The sequence below is a fragment of the Pangasianodon hypophthalmus genome, chromosome 3 (assembly GCF_027358585.1).
Source record: "Pangasianodon hypophthalmus isolate fPanHyp1 chromosome 3, fPanHyp1.pri, whole genome shotgun sequence".
NCBI lineage: Eukaryota > Metazoa > Chordata > Actinopteri > Siluriformes > Pangasiidae > Pangasianodon > Pangasianodon hypophthalmus.
Genome location: NC_069712.1, coordinates 33,011,868 through 33,032,532, shown reverse-complemented (window position 1 = coordinate 33,032,532; position 20,665 = coordinate 33,011,868). Strand labels below are relative to the sequence as shown.

The window sequence follows — 20,665 nt, the reverse complement described above, 5'->3', positions numbered from 1 at the left end:
AAAGAGAGGAAGGGGAGGAAAGAAAGACAAAGAGAGAGAGTTATTCTCACCGCATTTTAATTTTATCCCATAATATCCAACAAACACGTCCTCAGGCATGTGCCAATAAGAATGATATTAAACATACTGATCTTAAACAAAAGATCATTTTTGAGCCTTTCGCCACTCCTGATACTTACATAATGTAATGTACAGGTTAATTTTTTTTGCATTAGCCCAATTGTAACATGTTACTTTGCCCATTTTTAGCATTTCTACAGTAGGCGGTACTCCGGGTGTTTGTGACAGTGTGGGGAAACACGCTAGGGTTAGCACAGAGCTGAAATAAAACTGAAAATCTTATAGCTATGGAAGCTAAGATAGGAGTTGAACCAAAACTGCTCATTACATAAAGGCAGCAAATTAGCATCATAAGCAAATAAGGCAAGTCCAGGAAAATAAATATATTTGGAATGTAAATGTTTAGCACAAAAAGCTTTACAGCAAGGAATCTGGATAAGAATTTAAGAAATACAGAAAATACTCTAAATAAAGCTAGCCAGGAATGCCCACAGCTTGCTAATTAATGTTAGCCTAGCATGCCACCAGACAACGAGCCTGAAGCAAATTGCATTTCTGTAGCAAACAAAGTAAAACACTGTTTTTATGTTTCATAAACTTTTAATGTACGTTATATTGGGCAAAATATAGCTAAGTGTCCTTCGTAAAAATAAGTGACAGACATTCCACAGTTCAAAAAAGAACTCACACCTGAGTGAGTAATAATTTAGCATAAAATTTTAACAATTAGCAATAAAGGTTTAATATCGGCACATGCCTGCAGATGACGACACAACACACCACGCCGTGCATGCACTCATCACGCAAACGTAAAACACTCCATTTTGCAAACTTTTATTGCATGAGATAACAGAACTAGTAAAATGAATAATGATGCTGCTTCAATACAACACTTTTTTTTTTAAACAATATAGGGAATGTTATTTAGTTAGCCATAAACATGGGTTTGTAATTTGATAAATAAAAAGTTTGCCAAAAAAAAATAATTCAAGTAAAAAGGAAAAAAAAAACACCAAAAACAAGTGAGTCATTTGTTCAGATGGCTCTTGGAGTCCTCTCTTCGTCTAGTTGGAGATCCTGACCTGGGTGGGCTGGGGTGAAAAGGTTAGAAGGTCAGAGGTCAAAAAGCAGGCGGCGAGAAAGACAAGCCGAAACACCAAATGGTAAACATTCTCTCTTTCGTTAGTACCAGAACTGGAAATGAAATGGACAGTGAAAGTGTGAATGGAGTGCGTCTCGTCCAATTTAACGTGAAAGTGAAAGAGAGGATGTTTGGAACGGACCGAGTTCTCCGTCTCCTGCCGAGCAGCAGCTGTCATTAACACCCACTTCAAACCCACACTCGCAATCATCCACTCAGGAGTTACCATGATTCGAACCCTGCATGCTCCTTTACACATTAAATTCATTCTCAATATCATCATCATCATCATCATCATCATCATGGACCTCATCCAAAGCCCAATGCCAGTCCTCAAGACCCACATCCAGAAGCCTGAAAGGGAGGAAGAGGGCTGAGCTTTAGCCTACAGCGAGGGATCACCCTCCCCCCCTCAGAATCTCTGATGGTTCAGTCCAAGGTTTTCTGAAATGTAATTAACCATCACCTGCCAGCTATGTACTGCTGAACAATATGAATTTGAAGATTTTGTGTCCTGAAATGTAGGAAGACCCTTTAGAAACCTAACCCCCTTTAAAATCCCTAATGGTATAGGCAACTCAACATTTAGATAATAACGTGGACCATTTAATTTCCTCAGTAGGGGTAACAGCTGTCCTGATGGCCAACATCTAGAAACCTTAAAGAGAGGAGGAAGTGTGTGAGTGTTGAGTTTAAATTTCAAAGAGAGTGTTCAACTGGAGCACTGAAGTACACAGGAATAAACCATTGCCAAGTACTGGCGACATGTGAGAGTACGGGAAAGTGAACAAAATCCACAATAGCTTTCTAAATTTAGATAATATGATAATGATTGTCCCAATGGTTTACTAACCAGAACCATAAAAGGGAGCAACAGCATTGGGTTTTTTTCCAAGTCCTCTGTAGACTTGCAGACAAGAATCTAGTTAAATGCTAAACCCAGCAATGCTATGAGTCTTACTGCTAAATAAACGTCATTTGAAGGCTGTACGGGATCATCAAAATTAAATCTAGTAAGACTTATCAAAAATATTACACTTAATTAGGAGTAATACTTTATTAGGATTTGTGTGTCACAGCCTTCAAATAAGGTTCTAGCTAGCAACTATGCTTTAGCCCCAAGCATGTAGGTGTCATTATGGATACTGGATTGAATAGAAAGGTTTGTTAGTGGCAAAAGGCATGCCATGGATGACGACTTCTCCTTTAAGAAGCTGTTTCAGCAGTGGGAAAGTCAGAAAAATGAACTGGAGCCAAAACAATACATCATTTTTAAATCGAGCCGTAACTTTTTGTAGTTTTTAAAATGCTTTGTATGAAACCGCAAAACCGAGACCACTTGAGCTCCAGTTCATTTCCGATTGTTAGCGCTCGCTATAAAGAAACATTAACTCCCCGCCCAGCTAACTGTCACCCGGCGGCGAACTGGGGGTTGAATCTGGCAGGGTTACACGGCGTGAGAACCTCCTCTTTCCTGTCCATGTGGTCTTTGTGGCACTTGATCTGGCACCGTTTGCACTCCAGCGCCAAGGGAGGCTTGATCATGTTCCACAGGGGCTTAGCGCAGGCTTCACACGTGGTTGGGAAGTGGTAGAAAATGGGCAAAAACTCATGACCCTTGTGGTGGATGAATTTCTCCCTGCCTGGAGGGGGCGCTGTGGGCTCCGCGCAGTTTTGCACAGTCCTGTGTGTGTCATACAGAGTTGCACTACGTGACCAGGACCACATTAAAAAAAAAAAATAAAACCTTAACATCCATTTAGAGTCACGTTTAAAAGGGTTATTCATCTGGCAAATCATGACTATAGTAATTTCACACTAATTAAAACTAGATGATGTTGGTTAGCATGAAGTGAGATAATGCTAATGGTGCTCACTAGCTTTTACTAGCCATGCTAACATTTGCAAAGAAAGTGTCACTTTACTTGTCATAAAGAGATTAGAAGAAAAAATGTCAGGAGGATCACGAGTAGAACTAAGCGAGAGGAGGGTTTATGTGGGTGCATCTTTTCATAATTTCAGCAGTGAACTGAGGTTATGAGAAATGTTACACATGATCCAGGTCAGTGTGACACAACATTGGACAGAGTAAATTCGGGTGCGTTTGCTCACCTGGTTTTCCCGGCCTGTAGCTGGCGGCTGGTTCTCCTCATCGACTGGCTGGCCTGGACTTTAGTGGGGACGCGAGGGGACGAGCGGTGGCTCCAGTCGGGGCCCGGAGGCTTTTTAGGGATCTTCTTAACGAGCCTGCTGACCCACTTCTGCTGCTCCTCCTGAGACGACGCCAACAGCAGCAGGTTCTTCGCCGTGGACACGTCATAGTTCACTGGAGAGACGAAACGAGTTCACGTCTGAAAAACGTCGCTGTGAAACTACGACGGCTGAACGATGCTCGACTAAAATGTGGAAATCCTGCTTGTACCTCTGAGATATCTGAGAAATGAATTGTTAATTGTATCGACAGTTTGTTTGCTCAATGTTAGTGATACTCGCGCCCAAATTAACATCTGCCAAAGGAAGACTATCACCAGTTATTTAATTGAGGTAAATATGTAGGAAAAATGTTTACAGTAGCTAAGACATTACTCCTTATAAGTTAGAAGTAACTTTCAGATTTGAAGACTTTAACAGTTACTCACTAGGGCTGTCTGATATGATGATATAACATCTATATCATGATAAATGATCCTTTTCTGAGATATCACTGATATCACGGAACTTTTTATAACATTTAATGCTTTTTTTTAATAATAGATATAAACCCTGATTGAAAGGAGCTATTTAGATGGTAAAGTTTTGTAAGGTTTTTAGAGGATTTTATATTTTTCATGTATTAATTTATTTTTGTAGACAGTAAACAAACGTACTAACTGAGTTGTTTATATTTTTAAACGCACCATGATACGATATTTTTCGCCCAGCTCTGACGGAAATGACGTGACATGTTTAAACAGTAATAATCCGAATCTTATAATTTTAAGATCTCAGTATCATGATACATATCGTGTATCATAAAAATGTCTTTGAGTATCGGGCTATGATGTTATCACCATATTCGCCTACTCCACTTCATACATCTCTCTGATGATCTGTTATTGAATAATGAACTTAAAACACCAGTAATTTGTTTTTCTGAAATATTATACACCATTACTATGCGTTTCAGCCTTTAAAAAAAAAAGGAGTTAAACCCATTGGAAATTAGTCTTACACTCTCATGACATGTTTTTTTTTATGATTCTATAATAATTCCTCTTACATTAAATTAAAAGTAATCAGCATTTCTAAAACATTCCCCTTTAACAGGACTGAACAAAGTAGATTTTGAAATACAAGGATATAGTTTGTTCTTCGTCTTCTCTGAAGTTAGAATATCAAAGTTTGATTATTTTAGAAATTTAATTCAAAAGAAATTTAAGACAGAAATCTAACTGTCCAATATAAAACTGGGGTTTACGGTAAACATTCCAGCTACTGTATCAAGCTTTTAAAGCATTGTTGTTGCTGTTGTTTTCTGTCTTTTGAAAACTGTCCTAGCTGGCTTGTTAATTTAGCAGAAATAAAGATGGATCAGCTCGTGTATCTCGTGTATAAACGGTGTACACTGGCCTTAGAGCCGTGGTTCCCACCTCTACACGGTGCGATCACCTCCTCTTTCTTATCCATGTGGTCCTTGTGGCACTTGATGTGGCAGCGGCGGCACTCGAGGGCGGGAGGCGGTTTGAACATGTTCCACAGCGGTTTGGTGCAGGCCTCGCAGTTAGTGGGGAAGTGGTAGAGCGTCGGGATGAACTCGTGCCCTTTGTGGCAGATGTAGCTGGATTTCTCTCCGATGGGCAGCGGCTCCACTTCCTGCTCTTTCTTACTCTCGCCCTCGTTAGCGTACAGGATCTGTGACGAGGATAAGAGAGCGAGAGGAGCTTTAGGAAACGAGGCAGGACACCGACAGAGCCGTAACGACGAAATTCAAGTCTTAATTCTACACAGAAGCACTAATAACTACGAATGTTACTTAGTTAAGAACACGTAAGCCAGAACAAAGAAAGCTAATCAGGAGAAAAGTTCAGGTTGTTCAGGCGTTCAGGTTGTAAACAGGATCTTTTATCCCACCTGAAATATTCGAGGAATTTCTTTAGCGTCTGCGCGGTACACATCCGTCTGGGTGACCGAACGAACGTGGAAGAGTTTGCTGAAGAAAGAGAGAGAAAGAAGAGTGTGAGAGAATGCACACACCATGACAAAACCTCAGATTTTTTGTACAGTAAACTATTCACATTATTACTAATTAATTCAATGAGCTATATTTGTCCAAGTAGATTATTAGGATTACTAGTTAAATACTGAATATTCTTACACAGTAGTTTTTATAACTGACTATTATTATTAATACTATTACATAACAGTATGATCTATACTTGTACAGCAGATACAGTATATATAATTTACTGTATTATTAGTCTTAATGCTATTACTACTGACGGATTGCATGAGCTATACTTAGATATATTTATTATGAACTGCATTAGTATTAATGCTATTTGTACACTACTAAAGGATTGTAAGAGCTATACTAATACAGTAGTTTTTATAATTAACTATTAGTATTAATATTATTACCAAGTAACGTTATGATCCATACTTGTACAGAGGCTGCAGTATTTCTAATGAACTGTATTAACAATAATGCTATTATTACTTAAGGATCATATGAACTGTATTTTTTAAGTTTTTAAGATGATCTGTATGATCTATACTTGTACACAGGCTGTAGTATTTAGAATGAACTGTATTAGTATTAACGCTATTAGCACGATACTTGTATAGTATTTACAATTAGCCCTATTAGTATGGATTCTATTATTACTAACGAACCATATGAGCTACACTATAGATACAGCATAACATATTAATTCTATAATCTACAGTATAAATTGCACAGTAAATATTAGTATTATTTACAGAGTATTACTGATTAATCGTATGATCTGTAACTGCACAGCGAATACAGTATAATTACTACTTATGTGAGTATGATTTAGCATTCTTACTAACTGGCAGCGTGAGCTATACGTCTGTGCAGTGTTTGTGTGTATATCGTGTATATGTGCAGTAAATACAGTAAATTCAAATTTCTAGGCGCTGTGAGTATAGCTGTGTGTGTGTGTGTGTGTGTGAGCTGTAGTAATGGAGACGGCACTCACTCTATATCCAGCACCATGTAGGGATTGGAGAGCTCTTTATCCTGCTCGCTGTTGTAGAAGAGGATCTTCTTGCTGCTCACCACGACATACTGCAGCAAAAAAACCACAAACACAACATCGTCGGTTCGATCCTAACAGCGTTTGGTACAGAACGTAACAGAAGAGTGTGACTGTAACGCGGCTCACTTTTCTCTCCCAGCCGAAGCGCTTGGTGTTGTTCCTCACGGGGAGAGACAGCCAGCCCTCTAACCTGGTCTCTGTGCACACGGACGAAAACATTCGCACGATAAAATCAGCATCGCAACATTTTACAACTGCGAAGTTTAATCAGAAACGAGGTCAGAGGTATGGTGAAGAGTAGATAAAATATTTATAATTTACTATTGGTACTAATGCTATTATTACTGAAGAACTGTACGTGGTGTACTTCTACAGCAGATACAATATTTATAATAAACTGTATTCGTATTAATACTATTTCTAAAGAACAGCATGCATTATACTTATACAACAGTATTGTACTAGTATTAATCTTACTAAATAACATTAAATCTACTTGTACAATACATACGATATTAGTAATTAACTGTATTAGTATTAATACTATTACTAAAGAGTCACATGAGCTATAGTTATATGTTAAATATACTAATATTAATAGTATTAACACTATTATGAAAGCATCACACAATTTATACTCATACAGAATACAGTATTTATAATAAAAAAACTTTATTAGTATTAATACTATTATTAATTAATTGTATGATTTATACTTGTATAGTAGATTAAAATCAGTACATTAAAATTAATAAAATAGTATTTAGTACTAATATTAATTAACAGTATGATGTACAGTTGTATAGTTGATAGCAGCGTATTTATAATTTAACTATATTACTTTAATACTTTTAACTGGATCACTTTAATACTTTTATTTCTAAATAATCTAAATATTGAACTACTCTTGTGAGGTAAATGTAATATTTACTGTAATAGTATTAATTCTATTACCCATGATCACTATGTGCTCTATTTATGCTGTAGATATAGTATTTATTATTAACACATTATTATTATTATTATTAATACTATTACTAATTAACAATATGAGCTATATTTGTATGATACAGTATTTATAGCTAACTGTATTAGGAATAATAATGTAATTATCAAATAATTGCCTGATTATATATGTATTTATAGTTGTGTTAGTGTTAATACTATTAATAATTAACAGTATGATCAATATTTGTAAGATAGCTGTATTGTTTATGAAGAATGGAATAGTGATTGGTGATTAAAATGCCACATTACAGATGTTCAGGAATTAAGCGGATGATATTATTTATTTTTTAAAAAGTGCTTTCACGTATTTAATACGCTCTTACGGAGTAAACGCTGTATATCAGGGTGTACCGCTGCACAGATACAACACTACACCCCTAAATGTTACAAGGAAATCGTTAAACAAGATGTTAATAAATAAATAAATAAATAAATAAATAAATGATTTGGAAAGAAACCTGGCAGCGATTCGTCCGTTTCGAAGTCGGGGCCGCTGCTCATGCTGGCCGAGTCGAGCGAGTGCACGTTGAGGGAATTGAGGAGGCCTCGGAGCTGCTCGATATCGCTGTCTTTACTGTCCAGAGCCATCTGCAGCTCCACACGCATCACAGACTCATCTGCTAGTTGCTGAGAGGAAAAAAAAATAACATAAAAGATATCGCTAACATTATCTTATTACTATTACACTATAAAAGACTATAAACACTTATGAGAACATTTATATGAACGTTAACCGGGAGGTTAGTAAAATAGACTGTTGCTAAATAAAACCTGAGAAAAAGTACTTAGAAAATGGGAGAGCACAAAGCTAGCTAGCTAATTTTGAAGCAGCCCATACTTGGTTAAAAAATAAATTCAAAGAATAATTTACTTAACTTAAATTAACAAAAAATAAAAAAAAAAACATTTAAAAAAACTATAAAAACCCAGTAATGTTAGCAGTCTGTGGTGACTAGCGGTGCTTGGTGGTTAGCATGATTTGATGCTCAGTGGGAGGTTGTATTATAATTGTTGATTAGCATTAGGTTATATTAGCAGTCTGTAATGGCTAGCGTGAGAGCGTGAATGGTTAGTTTGTACTGCGTGTACTGGCACTGCGGTAGCCGTTAGCGTGACATTGTAGCCGTACCGCCTGCATTTCATTGATTTCACGTTGATATTTGATGATGGTGCTGTTGAGTTTCTCCCGTTCGGATCGTAGCTCCAGCTGTAATTTCCTGTTTTCTTTCTCCTTCCTCTTCACATCCGTGTCGTTTCCACGGCGACTTCCGTTGCCACGCACTTCTTTCCTGTTCATGATTTCAGCCAGCTTGTTCACAGCCTGATAAAAAAAAAAAAACAGACACATATCATAATCTACATTATTAAAAAAAACTAATAAATTTACTACACAAGAACATTGTCACCATGGTTACAATTACCATAGTTAGAACTCGCTAGCTAGTTAGTTTGCTAGGTAGCCATTTAAAAACAACCTAGATGTGTTTTTATCCAAGGTAAGATATATGTAAAATATATGTAACTTAATGCTACGCAACTTGATTGCTATCTAGCTAGTTAGCTATATTAGCTCACTCTCTGAGAAAAAATGCTAATCATTTCTAAAAAACGTGTGTTTTATCAAAGCTGAGATGTATTTGACTTGCAGTATGCAGGTTTGCATTAGTTAGCTAGATAGCTATCTATGTTAGTTCACGTCTGTGTAAATGGTTAGGATTTTTGAGTTTGGCGTGTCCCTCAGCGCTTGCCGTACTTTACCTGTGTCTTGAGAGTCCTCTCTGACTGCAGCTGCTTCTCGTAAGCGAGCTTCATCTGTGTGATGGACTGTTCGTCGTCTTTCAGCTTCTGCAAGTCTGAAAAATCATTCGACACAACAAGAATAAGACGGATAAAGAAACATGTGTATAAATATATATTTGAGATAGTATTCAATAGACTATTAAAAAAATGATTTATGAAAAAGTCTGAGCTCTCACCATCCAGTGCTTCCTTCAGCTTGTTGTTCAGCTCTTCCTTCTCGTTAGCCAGGTTTGCTACATCACTCGTTAGCATGCGGTTAGCTTCCTCCAACTAAACGCGAGGCAGAGTTTTAGTGTTAGAAAGACCGCTATAATCAATTCATGTCTGAAATCTTACATATCAGAATTCTGATGTTTCGTGCCAGCCTCCTTTTCTCCAACCCCTATGGCTGTCCACTCATTCGGACCCTTTTCGCTTCCCACTCTCCTTATTTGGTCATAGCTTCCTGTTCTCTAAACCCTATGCCTCTCCACACTCTATACCTCATCAGACGCTTTTCGTTTCCCACTTTCCCGATCCCCTGTGTGCTCCGTCCCCAGGCCGCCTGACTGACCGAGCTGATCGTGGTGTCCTTCTCGGAGAGTTCCTGTCTGTGTCTGGCCATCATCTCCTTAATCTCCAGCTCCTTCATGATCTTCTCCTTCTCCAGATCAGAGTACTGCTCCTCAGCGATGGAGCGAGCCAGCTGCTCCGAGTCGGCCTTCGTCAGGGTGATCTCCAACTGAGCGGCCAGAGAGTCCCTGATACACACACACAGAGCAGTTAACAGCTCTTTCCTGAGATTCTTTATCTCCAGAACACACACACACACACACACACACACACACACACACAGTGCTCACCTCTCCTCCTGCAGCTCCTGCAGATTCTGCTGCATTTCTTTATAAAGCTTATTCCTCTCCTCACACTCCTCCTTTAACTCCCTCACCTGAGTCTTGTACAGCGTCTACACACACACACACACACACACACACACACACAATATAATCACTAGTAACGCCCACTTTTGCTCTAACTCCTATTGCTCCACACTCTAATTGACCCTTTTTATTTTCCACTTTCCTTATATGGTTAAAGCTTCCTGTTCTCTAACTCATATGGGTGTCCGCCCACTACACCTCATCTGACACACTTCAATCCCCACTTTCCTGTTTTGGTCATATCTTCCTGTCCCCTCTAACCCTTGTAGGTCTCGGTTTTCTGCATAGATTTCTGTACTCTAAACCTTAGAGCTCTCTACTCGCTACATCCCATCTGACCCTTTCTGTTTCCCACTTTCCTTATTTGGGCACAGCTTCCTGTTCTCTATCCAATATGTCTCCACACTCTACACCTCATCTGATCTTTTTTGTTTCCCATTTTCCTTATTTACTTGTAGCATCCTGTTTTTTGTTTTTTTTTTACCTCTACAAACAATCTGTCCCTTTCCATTTCCCAATTTCCTTATTTGGCCACAACTTCCTGTTCTTCACCTCATAAGACTCTTCTTGTTTCCCACTTTCCCCTTATTTGGTCATAACTTCCTGAATTCTAACCCCTATGGCTCTCCACACTCTACATTTCATCTGTCCCTTTTCATTTCCCGTTGTCCTTATTTGGTTATAACTTCCTGTTTTTTTTAAACTCTTTCTCTTTGTGATGCTTTGCATGTGTATGTAGCTGAACAGTCTTACTGAGAAATACTGTTCCGCCTCCAGCTGATCCTGAAGCTCCTTCATCTGTCCGTCAGAATCCTGACGCTCCCTGGCGCACACACACACACACACACACACACACACTCAGTAAAATCCCACATGAAGTGAACACAGCAACGCAGTCTAAGATTTTTAGCTAACTCTGGTAATTAGCCACAAGTTAAAGAGTGCAGTGTGGTGCATTGTGGGAGGCTGTACTTGCGGAGCTCCATGATCTGCTTCTCCAGGCTGCGTTTGATGTCCAGCAGGTGATTTATCTCCTGTTTGAGCTGCTTCTCTGATGTCTTCAGGGTGCTGAGCTGCTGGTTCTGTACCTTCAGGTCGTTCTGGGTCAGATTGCGCTTCTGGACCTCCTGCTCGATCTTCAGAGACAGGTTCTTCACCTGGGACACACAAACTTCGTCAATACTGCTCATCTGTATAAACCATGCTAATTTCAAAATACTGGCTAACAACCATGTGAATATGTCAACAGTGTAAATATTCTGAGAAACACTCATGTTGAAGCTACTGTTAAAAGAGTGTTAACCTGAACACTACATAGCATTTTATCTAGAACCAAGAAAAATGTTCTTTTTAGATGTATCTGAAAAGTTTCAGTACTTTGGCTAGACCTGAGTTAATGTAGTTGTATGCTAATGATAATAGTTATTTGTTAGCATAAATCGCACGTCTTGCAACAGCGTCAGTGATTTGTTTCTTGAGAAGCAAGCTGTGAAATATTTTCTTCATTTGGATAAAAAAAAAAAAAAAAAAAAAAAAAAAAAAAAAAAGAGTTCTTAGCCTCCTGAAAGTGTTCTACTTAGAACCATTTCTGACAGGAAACCCGTCTCTCGTAGGGTTCTACACAGAAGGGTTCCCCAAGAATGAAAACCAAAGAACCCTTAAGGGTCCAGCAGGATTAGCATGCACACTTAGCTACAAGCTAAAAGTCTTTGATTTCATTAGTTTAGGTTCTCAGCCAATCACATCTGAACACATGCACATGACTGAGAAAGGCATACATTTTGGTCATAAATATTGGTACACATGTATCTGCCTGCATTTTATGGTAAAGTTTTGTTCCATATACACACACACACACACACACACACACACACATACACACACACATACACACACACATACACACACACATACACACACACACACACCTCCTCAGTGAGTTGGTCCTTGTGTCTGCGCAGCTCATCGAGTTTGTGCAGCGCCTGTTTGTAATCGCAGTCCAACATGGAGTTGTGTTTCTCCAGCTCGAGCAGCCGGTTCTCCACCTGCAGCTTAGAGGAACGCTCGGCCTGCAGCTTCTGCTCCAGATCTGCGCGCGCACACACACACACACACACACACACACACATTATATTAAAACAAACAAAGTATTTATAGCACACTAGCCGTTCTCTGCATGCTGGCCCTCACTCATTTTGTACCACTTTATCCAGCATAGAAGCTACACTATTTCTTGAGTAAGTGAATCCCTTGTGCTCTTCGTATGCGCACTCTGTCCTCGTACACATCGTAGTTCACGATCTCTTTACTAAGTGAACCCCTCGTACCCTTCATATATGCACTCCGCCCTCGTACACATAACGTACGATCTCTTTAGTAAGTGAACCCCTCGTACCCTTCACCGCCTCGGACTTCGCTCCCTCAATGGACTCGCTGATCTTGTTCTTGTCGGCGAGTCGGGTCTTCGTGGCTTTGTGCGCCGCCTCCTCCTGCTCCAGACTCTGCTGCAGAACCTTCAGCTTGTACGTCATGTCAATCTCCTTATTGCTCTTCTCCTATTGGACACACAGACAGCAGGGGGCGGGGCTTAAGAACTAGGGTCGAGCAGTATGCAGAGAGCAGAGACAGGGAGCGCTTTCTGCTAGTTTATGATATACAGTTAGGTGTGTGTGTGTGTGTGTGTGTGTGTGTGTTACCTTCTCCAAATCGGTGAGTTTCTCCTGCAGCTGTCTCTTCTCAGTCTCGGCTTTGGACAGAGCCTGTCTCGCCTGCTTCATCTCGTCCTCCAGACCCGAGAGACGCGCTGGAGAGAAAACAGTGTAAAAATACAACAAATACGAGATGCTTTTTATTCAACATTTACCTCTGAAACAGAGACAAACGTGTGTTACAACAGTCACATCCATCCCAAACTAATTCACTTCTGTAAAAACATTAAGTCTAATCAAATCTTCCATTTTATCTTTTATATATATATATATATATATATATATATATATATATATATATATATATGTTTGTAAGTTCTTTCATTAACTTTGAATTAATAAAACGTATAATTCTTTCCGGTTTTACACAATTTAAATGTTATTTTTATACTTGTTAGTTTCAAAATTTTATAATAAAAATGTATTTATTATATTTATAACTTTAATATTATGCTTATTTAAATTATTTACTAATATACTTCCTAGGAAACGAATTGAATTGCTTACCTCTAAAATATCTTTATATTGGATTTAATAAAAATACATTTAAACATAAATAAATCAAATCAATAATAAAAATATTTTTAAATTCAAGTTATTCTGTTCTTTATTTATTTGAAAACATCTTATTTATTATTTATTTTATAATTAGATTTTTTTTTTAAATATGTGAATATATTTCATTTTAAATTCAACCCATTCAAAAGTAAATGTCCCCCACTGTTTAATCGTTGTTTCCGATAATGGTGTATTATTTTAGACGTTTTTACAGAAAAACACATTAAAAATATGGTATATATGTTCTAATATTAATATTTAACACACACACACACACACACACACACACACGCCCGCTCGAGTCTCACCCTGCAGGTCAGAGATGGTCTCGGAGCGCTGTGTGTGTTCTCGTTTCTCGGTGTCGAGTGCCGCCTGCAGGCTGATGAAGTCTTTCTCCAGCGTCAGTTTGCTGCTCTCCAGCAGGCAGCATTTATCCTGCAGCTCTCGCACGTGTGCCTCCAGCTGCTGCAGCTGTTTACTGCCCTCCGCCTGCGACTTACGCAGACGAGCCGCCGCATCCGACTCCGCCCGCAACAACGTGTTCGCCTCGTCCAGCTGAGGAGACAAACGACACGGTTACTGTTCAGGACACAGTATGAAAATGTTTCCAATAATATTTTGTTCTTTTACTTCTTATAAAATGTATTTATTCATTCATTAATCTATAAATAATAATGATAAAATTTGTAATTAAATAACTAAAAGTTTTTATATATTTTTTAACATATTGTTTATTTTATTATTTAATTTTCTTATACTTAATCTTTAATTCAATTTAATTTTTAATTTGTATTCTTTAAAATTTTCTGCAACTGTATTCTATTACTCTATATTATTTATTATTTTTAAATAAATTTATTTCTTAATTTTAAATGTAATTTTTACAAAAAACAACTTATTAATGTTTATTAAAGTTATTACAAGCTGTTCATTAAAGTTATTTTCATATTAAAAAAGTTAACTTTTTAATTATCAGTACTATCTTTATTTATTTATTTATACTTACTTAAAATCAGTTCTGTAAATTGTGTACACATGATGGAAACTATTTTGCCTAATAACGATATTCAGTCAAAAAGACTGCAGTGTGTGTGTGTGTGTGTGTGTGTGTGTGTGTGTGTATACCTGTCTCTGCAGGTGGATGTTCTTCTCGTTGGAAATGTGTGAATTTTGGTTTCTCTTCTTCATCTCCTCCAGCTGATCCCTCAGACTGTTCACTACAAACACACAACACACATTGTATGAGCTACTGGAGCTGTGTGTGTCTATGTGTGTGTGTGCGTGTGTGTCTGTGTGTGTTTACCTTCGTTTTCGAGGCAGCGCTTGCGATCCGCCTCACTCTCGGCCTTTCTGTGGCTCTCGACGCTTTTGTGCTGCAGCAGAGCTTTTTCTCTCTCCAGCTGTCTGAGGGACGACTCCAAAGCTTTCCTACTGCTCATCTACACACACACACACACACACACACACACACACACACACACACACACACACACACACAGTTACGACAACTGCAGCAATTGCTCAGTTATAAAATGCAAAACGCACTAGTGAATCTTCATAGAACTAGTTGTTCCACACACACACACACACACACACACACACACACACACACACCTCTTCCTCGAGCTCTTTGGCGATCTTGTCGAGTCGTGCGCTGCTCGTCCTATACTTGTGTTCGAGCTCGTCTTTGGCCTGCATTTCATTATTCAGCTGCTCCTCTAATGAGTGAATCTTCTTCTGGAGCTGAACACACACACACACACACACACACAATTAGCACAGTGAGGAACATACAATCCCACAATAAAGCAGTGGTTTATTAATGAAATACTCACCATAACACTGTCCTGCAACACAAAACAAAAGACAAAAAAAAAAAAAAGTTAACTCACAACAACTCACTGAACATTCACATCACAGTTATCTTACAGCGTGTGTGTGTGTGTGTGTGTGTGTTTTCTGACTTTTGTTTCTTATATTAAACATAGATCCGTTTTTTGGTTCAACTGCAGTCTGTACTGGATACGATTCTTTTTCAAATGATTCAGTGTTCTTGAGTGAGTCGTTCATTTCGTTCAGTCGCTGCTAAATGGTTAAACTCGATAATGCATATTGACCATTTACTTTATTACATTAGATTTACATTAGATATTTATCTGTTCTTTTTTAAAACATGTCAAGCATGTCACTGAGATTCGCCCCTCTATCAGTCAGTGAATCTTTTCAGTGGATCAGTTCAAAGAGTCTTTGACTGGGTGTGAAAATAATTCTTTTTCCAAGAAACGGCACTGATTATTGGCAGTTTTTACACAAATTAAGCTGTTTGTTGTCTGTTTCATTTGTTTTGTGCAAAAGTGAAGCCTGATCATATCGGTGTCTTAGTGAAACAAAACAAGTGTGAATGAATCGTTTAACCGAATGGACTTAAATGATTCGAGTCATTTAAAACTCAACCAGTCAGATCATAGATCACAATTCACACAAGTTTATGTTGTTGGTAAAGTTTGTTTCTCTCTCTCTCTCCATGTATGTGTGTGTGTGTATGTGTGTGTGCGCGTTACCTCTCCTTTAATAGAAGCAGGACGTTCTGATGAACTGTTGAAAGCATTTAACAACCTGTAAATCAACACAAACACAGGAATTAATGACACACACACACACACAATATGTTCCAAACACGTCATATATTTCAGAGATGATTTATGACTATTACAGAGAGAGAAACAGGGAGCGTAAATAAACTCTTACTGGTCTTCTTTGAAATACGTGAATCCAACGAAGGGCAGCTGGTTCCCTACGAAGGCTTTAGGTGTAGGGAACGTCTCCACGTCGCCCTTATCATCCTCAATGTCATCGAAATTACTCGTATCGATATCGCTGCTCAGCTCGGGTACGACGGGAGCCACGGCTGCACCACGAACGACAACACAAGCCCTCAGTGTAACACGGAAAGGCTAAATATTTGTGTAGTGTGTACAGTAAACGCACAGCTTGGTTGCTGTAATGAGTGACTCACTGTCTCTGATGGTGTCGAAGGTCCACTGGTCATTTTTGAAGAACGGGTGTCTCTTAATCTCTTCCACGCCGTTCCGCCCTAAACGCACCTCCCTAAAATAACACACATACATAAATTACACACAACTACTCTAACCTACTGATTTGTACAAAGGAACACACACTATAAGTTTCTTATAAGTTTCACTTATAAGTAAGAAACAAAACACTGTGTGTGGTTCTGTTAGGAAATGAATCAACGGCAGCGGGGTGTGATGAAGCCAAGTGACTGTTATCACCCTGAAGCTGATCGTTTTCCTATAACAGCACATCCTTGAGTGTTTTATTCCTCTTACACCACAGAAATTTACCAACAATTACACATTTTCATTAATAAAATCACGCCACACTTTTTATCCATTAATACGGTGTTATAAGTTCTCTGTAAGGAGATGTTTATTTATCATTTATGGAAGGAGTCTAAAGTGTCAGCGCTTTCTAACAGTCAGAGATGAAGCTGCAACTTTTCCGACATCTTCAGGACAGAGGAGTTTACGCTGCAGTTTCTCAGTAACACGACAACAACAAACTATAAATAGATAAAAAGCAAGACGTGTCATTCTTTAATAAATGAAAAACATTTTAATCGTTGACAGATTGCTGTGGTGTAAGAGGAATACAGAGATACAGTCAGGTCCATAAATATTGGGACGGTGACACAGTTTGGTAATTTTGCCTCTGTACACCACCACAGTGGATTTGAAATGAAGCAGTCAAGATGTGACTGAAGCGTAGACTTTCAGCTTTAATTCAAGGGGTTTAACAAAAATATTGCATTAACCGTTTAGGAATTACAGCCATTTTTTACAGAGTTCCTCCATTTTCACAGGCTCAAAAGTAATGGGACAATTGACTGATAAGCAGTTTCATGGCCAGCTGTGGCCTGTTTCCTCCTTATTTCATGATAAATTAAGGAGATAAAAGGTCTGGAGCTGATTCCAAGTGTTGAATTTGCATTTGGTAGCTGTTCATGGGAACTCTCAATATGCCGTCCAAAGAGGTGTTGATGCAAGTGAAGGAGGCCATCATTAGGCTGAAAAACCAAAACAGACCTATCAGAGAGATAGCAAAAACTTTAGGAGGGCCAAATCAACAATTTGGTACATTCTTAAAAAGAAGGAATGCACTGGCGAGCTCAGCAACACCAAAAGGCCTGGGAGACCACAGAAAACAACTAAAGTGGATGATTGCAGAATTCTTTTCTTATTGAAGAACAACCCCTTCACAACATCTAGCCAAGTCAGGAACACTCTGGAGGAGGTAGGCCTATCATTGTCAAAGTCTACAATCAAGAGCCACCATCATGAATGTAAATACAGACGGTTTACCTCAAGATGCAAACCGCTGGTAACACTCAAGAACACAAAGGCCAGATTAGACTTTGCTAAAAAACCTCTAAAAAAAGCCTGACCAGTTCTGATGCAAGATTAACTTGTACCAGAATGATGGGAAGAGAAAAGTATGGAGAAGGAAAGGAAGGGCTCATGATCCAAAGCATACCACATCATCCGTCAAACATGTGGAGGCAGTGTTATGGCATGGGCATGTTTGGCTGCCAATGGAACTGGGTCACTGGGGTTTATTGATAATGTGACTGTTGATAGAAGTAGCAGGATGAATTCTGAAGTGTACAGAGCTATACTTTCAGTCAAATGCTGCAAAACTGATAGGACAGCGCTTCACAGTACAGATGGATAACAACCCAAAACATACTGTGAAAGCAGCCCAAGAGCTTGGAAATTAAATGTTCTTAAATGGCCGAGTCAGTCACCTGACCTCAACCCAACTGAGCTGCTTTTCACTTACTGAAGACAAATCTCAAGGCAGAATGACCCACAAACAAGCAGCAACTGAAGATAGCTGCAGTAAAGACCTGGCAAATCATCTCAAGGGAGGAAACTCAGCATTTGGTGATGTCCATGGGGTCCAGACTTCAGGTAGTCATTGACTGCAAAGGATTTACCTCCAAGTAATAAAAATAATCCTAATATTTATGATTATATTAGTTTGTCCCATTACTTTTGAGCCTGTGAAAATGGAGGAACTCTGTAAAAAATGGCTGTAATTCCTAAACGGTTAATGCAATATTTTTGTTAAACCCCTTGAATTAAAGCTGAAAGTCTGCGCTTCAGTCACATCTTGACTGCTTCATTTCAAATCCGCTGTGGTGGTGTACAGAGGCAAAATTACCAAAACTGTGTCACTGTCCCAATATTTATGGACCTGACTGTAAGAACAATCCCATGATGCCTTTCACCTGTCTGTCAGGAAGGCACAGATGATATTTTTGGCCTCCTTTGAGATCTCGACATCATCTGGGAAGTTCAGCGAGTTCTTATGGTCCATGATTTTACTGTAGGTTCCTACCAGAGAGTCAGCGTAGAACGGAGTGTCACCTGTGTCACACACACACACACACACACACACATACACACACGATCACAGATTTATAAGATGGCAGAGTGAGAATGCAGCAAGACGTACTGCTCCATTTGTTCTCAATCCCCTCCTCCACCACTTACCTACGAGCATCTCAAAAAGAAAGACTCCAACAGACCACCAGTCACACTCGCGCCCGTAGTACCCGTCTCCTCCCTGTGATTTCAGCACCTCGGGTGAGATGTAGTCGGGCGTGCCAACCGCTGTGTCACAGTGCACCATGCCCGTCTGAAAATCAATCACAACACACTTTTTTCAGCGTGCTGTATACGGTTCATCCGATGGATAGTTTTTGACAGACACCTCTGTCAAAAATGCTAGCAAATCAAAACACACTAAAACGGCACAAAAAGCAGCAGTAAGCGAGACTATGCTAGTCAGCTAATCAAGTGTTTACATATTAATAAGACATTTCAGTCAAAAATGTTAGCAAAGCTAATTATAAAAGTGTGTAATGTAGCAGGTAGAAGTGTTGTGTTTGCTACGAAGCATTTTAATGCAAATTATGTGCAATAATTTGAGCTTGCAGGGAACAGAATGCAGCAGATAGCAAGACCAAGCTAGTCAGAGAGTGTTTTTATGCTAATTAACAGGATACGCCTGCTACGCAAAGCTAACAAAAACTAGAAGAGCATAAAAGGCAAGAAGCAGCAGGATTGTGATTTGTTAACCAAATTCAGTAAGGTTTATACTAAATGCTTAAAAAGTTTTAGGAAAATGTCTGAAATGTAGTATTTAAAACAATTTTTACACTGTACAGAGCCTTGCTAGTGTGCTAACAGGCTAGCAGAATAACGTAATAAAGTTATGAACAGCTGAAAGAATCTAATTTCAATGTAGCAAGTCAAATGTTATGTTTTAAAAAGAAAACTACATCAGATTGCAATGCATTTTGGGTAAGTTGTCCCTTATCCCTCACCCCTCAAAGGGATTATCTAACAAACTGTACTTCAGCTAGTGGAGTAATAAAACAGCTCTTAAAGGGAAAACCAAGAGGAAATGTTGATGAGGAGCGTTTTATCATCTCCCTCAAAGCCACAGGGAGGTTCTTGCTGGGTGTAATTCTGTGTCTTTGCACTAGGTGGTGACAGCAGACAGGAAAAACCCCTACACAAACACACACACACACACACACACACACACACACACACACACTGCATTCAGGTCACTCAGAGGTGACTTAAACTCTCTGACCTTTCACCCTACGCCTGGCTCATTCAGCACGGATTTAAAAAAAAAAATGCAGGAAACTGGAAGTGCAGACTATTTAGCACGAAAGCTCAGAAGAAGCACGGTCCAGATCAGGCTCGAGCGAAACACGGCCCAAGTGAAATGTGGACAAGACAAAGCTTAATGAAACACAGCCAGTACGAGGTTCAGATAAAACGCAACCCAGACGATGTCTGAATGAAACACATGCCTAAGCAAGTCAAAGACAATGTAAAAAGTTAGAGGAGTTTGAAACACAGCCATTGGCAACATTTATCACCCAAGTATAGGTGAAATGGGTCTGTTCCAAATGTCCTCTTAGCGAAGTGAATCTTCATGCCAAAGTCAGCAACTGCAAGATTATAAGATGTCGTATGTACAAGGATGCTCAAAAGCAGGCCTTGCTCCTTTCCCAGAGTGCTAACCATAACCACTTTACTAATTCGGAGCACAGCCCCTGTGTATCCACAGCAGCAGAAGTAGGCCTTGTCCCTAATCTTGGCGCAG

At 39.0% G+C, this 20,665-nt stretch overlaps 1 protein-coding gene across 3 annotated transcripts in view; it reads right to left on the bottom strand.

The window, feature by feature from the left end:
- The window catches only part of rock2a (rho-associated, coiled-coil containing protein kinase 2a), a 49,485-nt gene that overhangs the window by 2,905 nt on the left and 25,915 nt on the right, over window positions 1-20,665 (bottom strand). The window contains exons 6-32 of one of the 3 annotated variants that reach the window (XM_053232398.1): window positions 19,033-19,177; window positions 18,768-18,906; window positions 16,473-16,564; window positions 16,205-16,364; window positions 16,018-16,072; window positions 15,292-15,303; window positions 15,071-15,199; window positions 14,760-14,895; window positions 14,582-14,673; window positions 13,765-14,011; window positions 12,887-12,993; window positions 12,586-12,745; window positions 12,119-12,279; window positions 11,163-11,347; window positions 10,944-11,013; window positions 10,113-10,216; window positions 9,824-10,010; window positions 9,447-9,540; window positions 9,229-9,323; window positions 8,600-8,791; window positions 7,929-8,097; window positions 6,589-6,659; window positions 6,403-6,491; window positions 5,312-5,390; window positions 4,831-5,092; window positions 3,314-3,527; window positions 8-2,885 (exon numbers count right to left, since the gene is read on the bottom strand). In XM_053232398.1, the coding sequence (XP_053088373.1) occupies window positions 2,612-2,885; window positions 3,314-3,527; window positions 4,831-5,092; window positions 5,312-5,390; window positions 6,403-6,491; window positions 6,589-6,659; window positions 7,929-8,097; window positions 8,600-8,791; window positions 9,229-9,323; window positions 9,447-9,540; window positions 9,824-10,010; window positions 10,113-10,216; window positions 10,944-11,013; window positions 11,163-11,347; window positions 12,119-12,279; window positions 12,586-12,745; window positions 12,887-12,993; window positions 13,765-14,011; window positions 14,582-14,673; window positions 14,760-14,895; window positions 15,071-15,199; window positions 15,292-15,303; window positions 16,018-16,072; window positions 16,205-16,364; window positions 16,473-16,564; window positions 18,768-18,906; window positions 19,033-19,177 (3,720 nt within the window). In that variant the 3' untranslated portion in view covers window positions 8-2,611. Of the gene's footprint in view, window positions 1-7; window positions 2,886-3,313; window positions 3,528-4,830; window positions 5,093-5,311; window positions 5,391-6,402; window positions 6,492-6,588; window positions 6,660-7,928; window positions 8,098-8,599; window positions 8,792-9,228; window positions 9,324-9,446; window positions 9,541-9,823; window positions 10,011-10,112; window positions 10,217-10,943; window positions 11,014-11,162; window positions 11,348-12,118; window positions 12,280-12,585; window positions 12,746-12,886; window positions 12,994-13,764; window positions 14,012-14,581; window positions 14,674-14,759; window positions 14,896-15,070; window positions 15,200-15,291; window positions 15,304-16,017; window positions 16,073-16,204; window positions 16,365-16,472; window positions 16,565-18,767; window positions 18,907-19,032; window positions 19,178-20,665 lie in introns of those variants that run through there. The other 2 variants (XM_053232399.1, XM_034302249.2) reach the window with 2 other exon arrangements.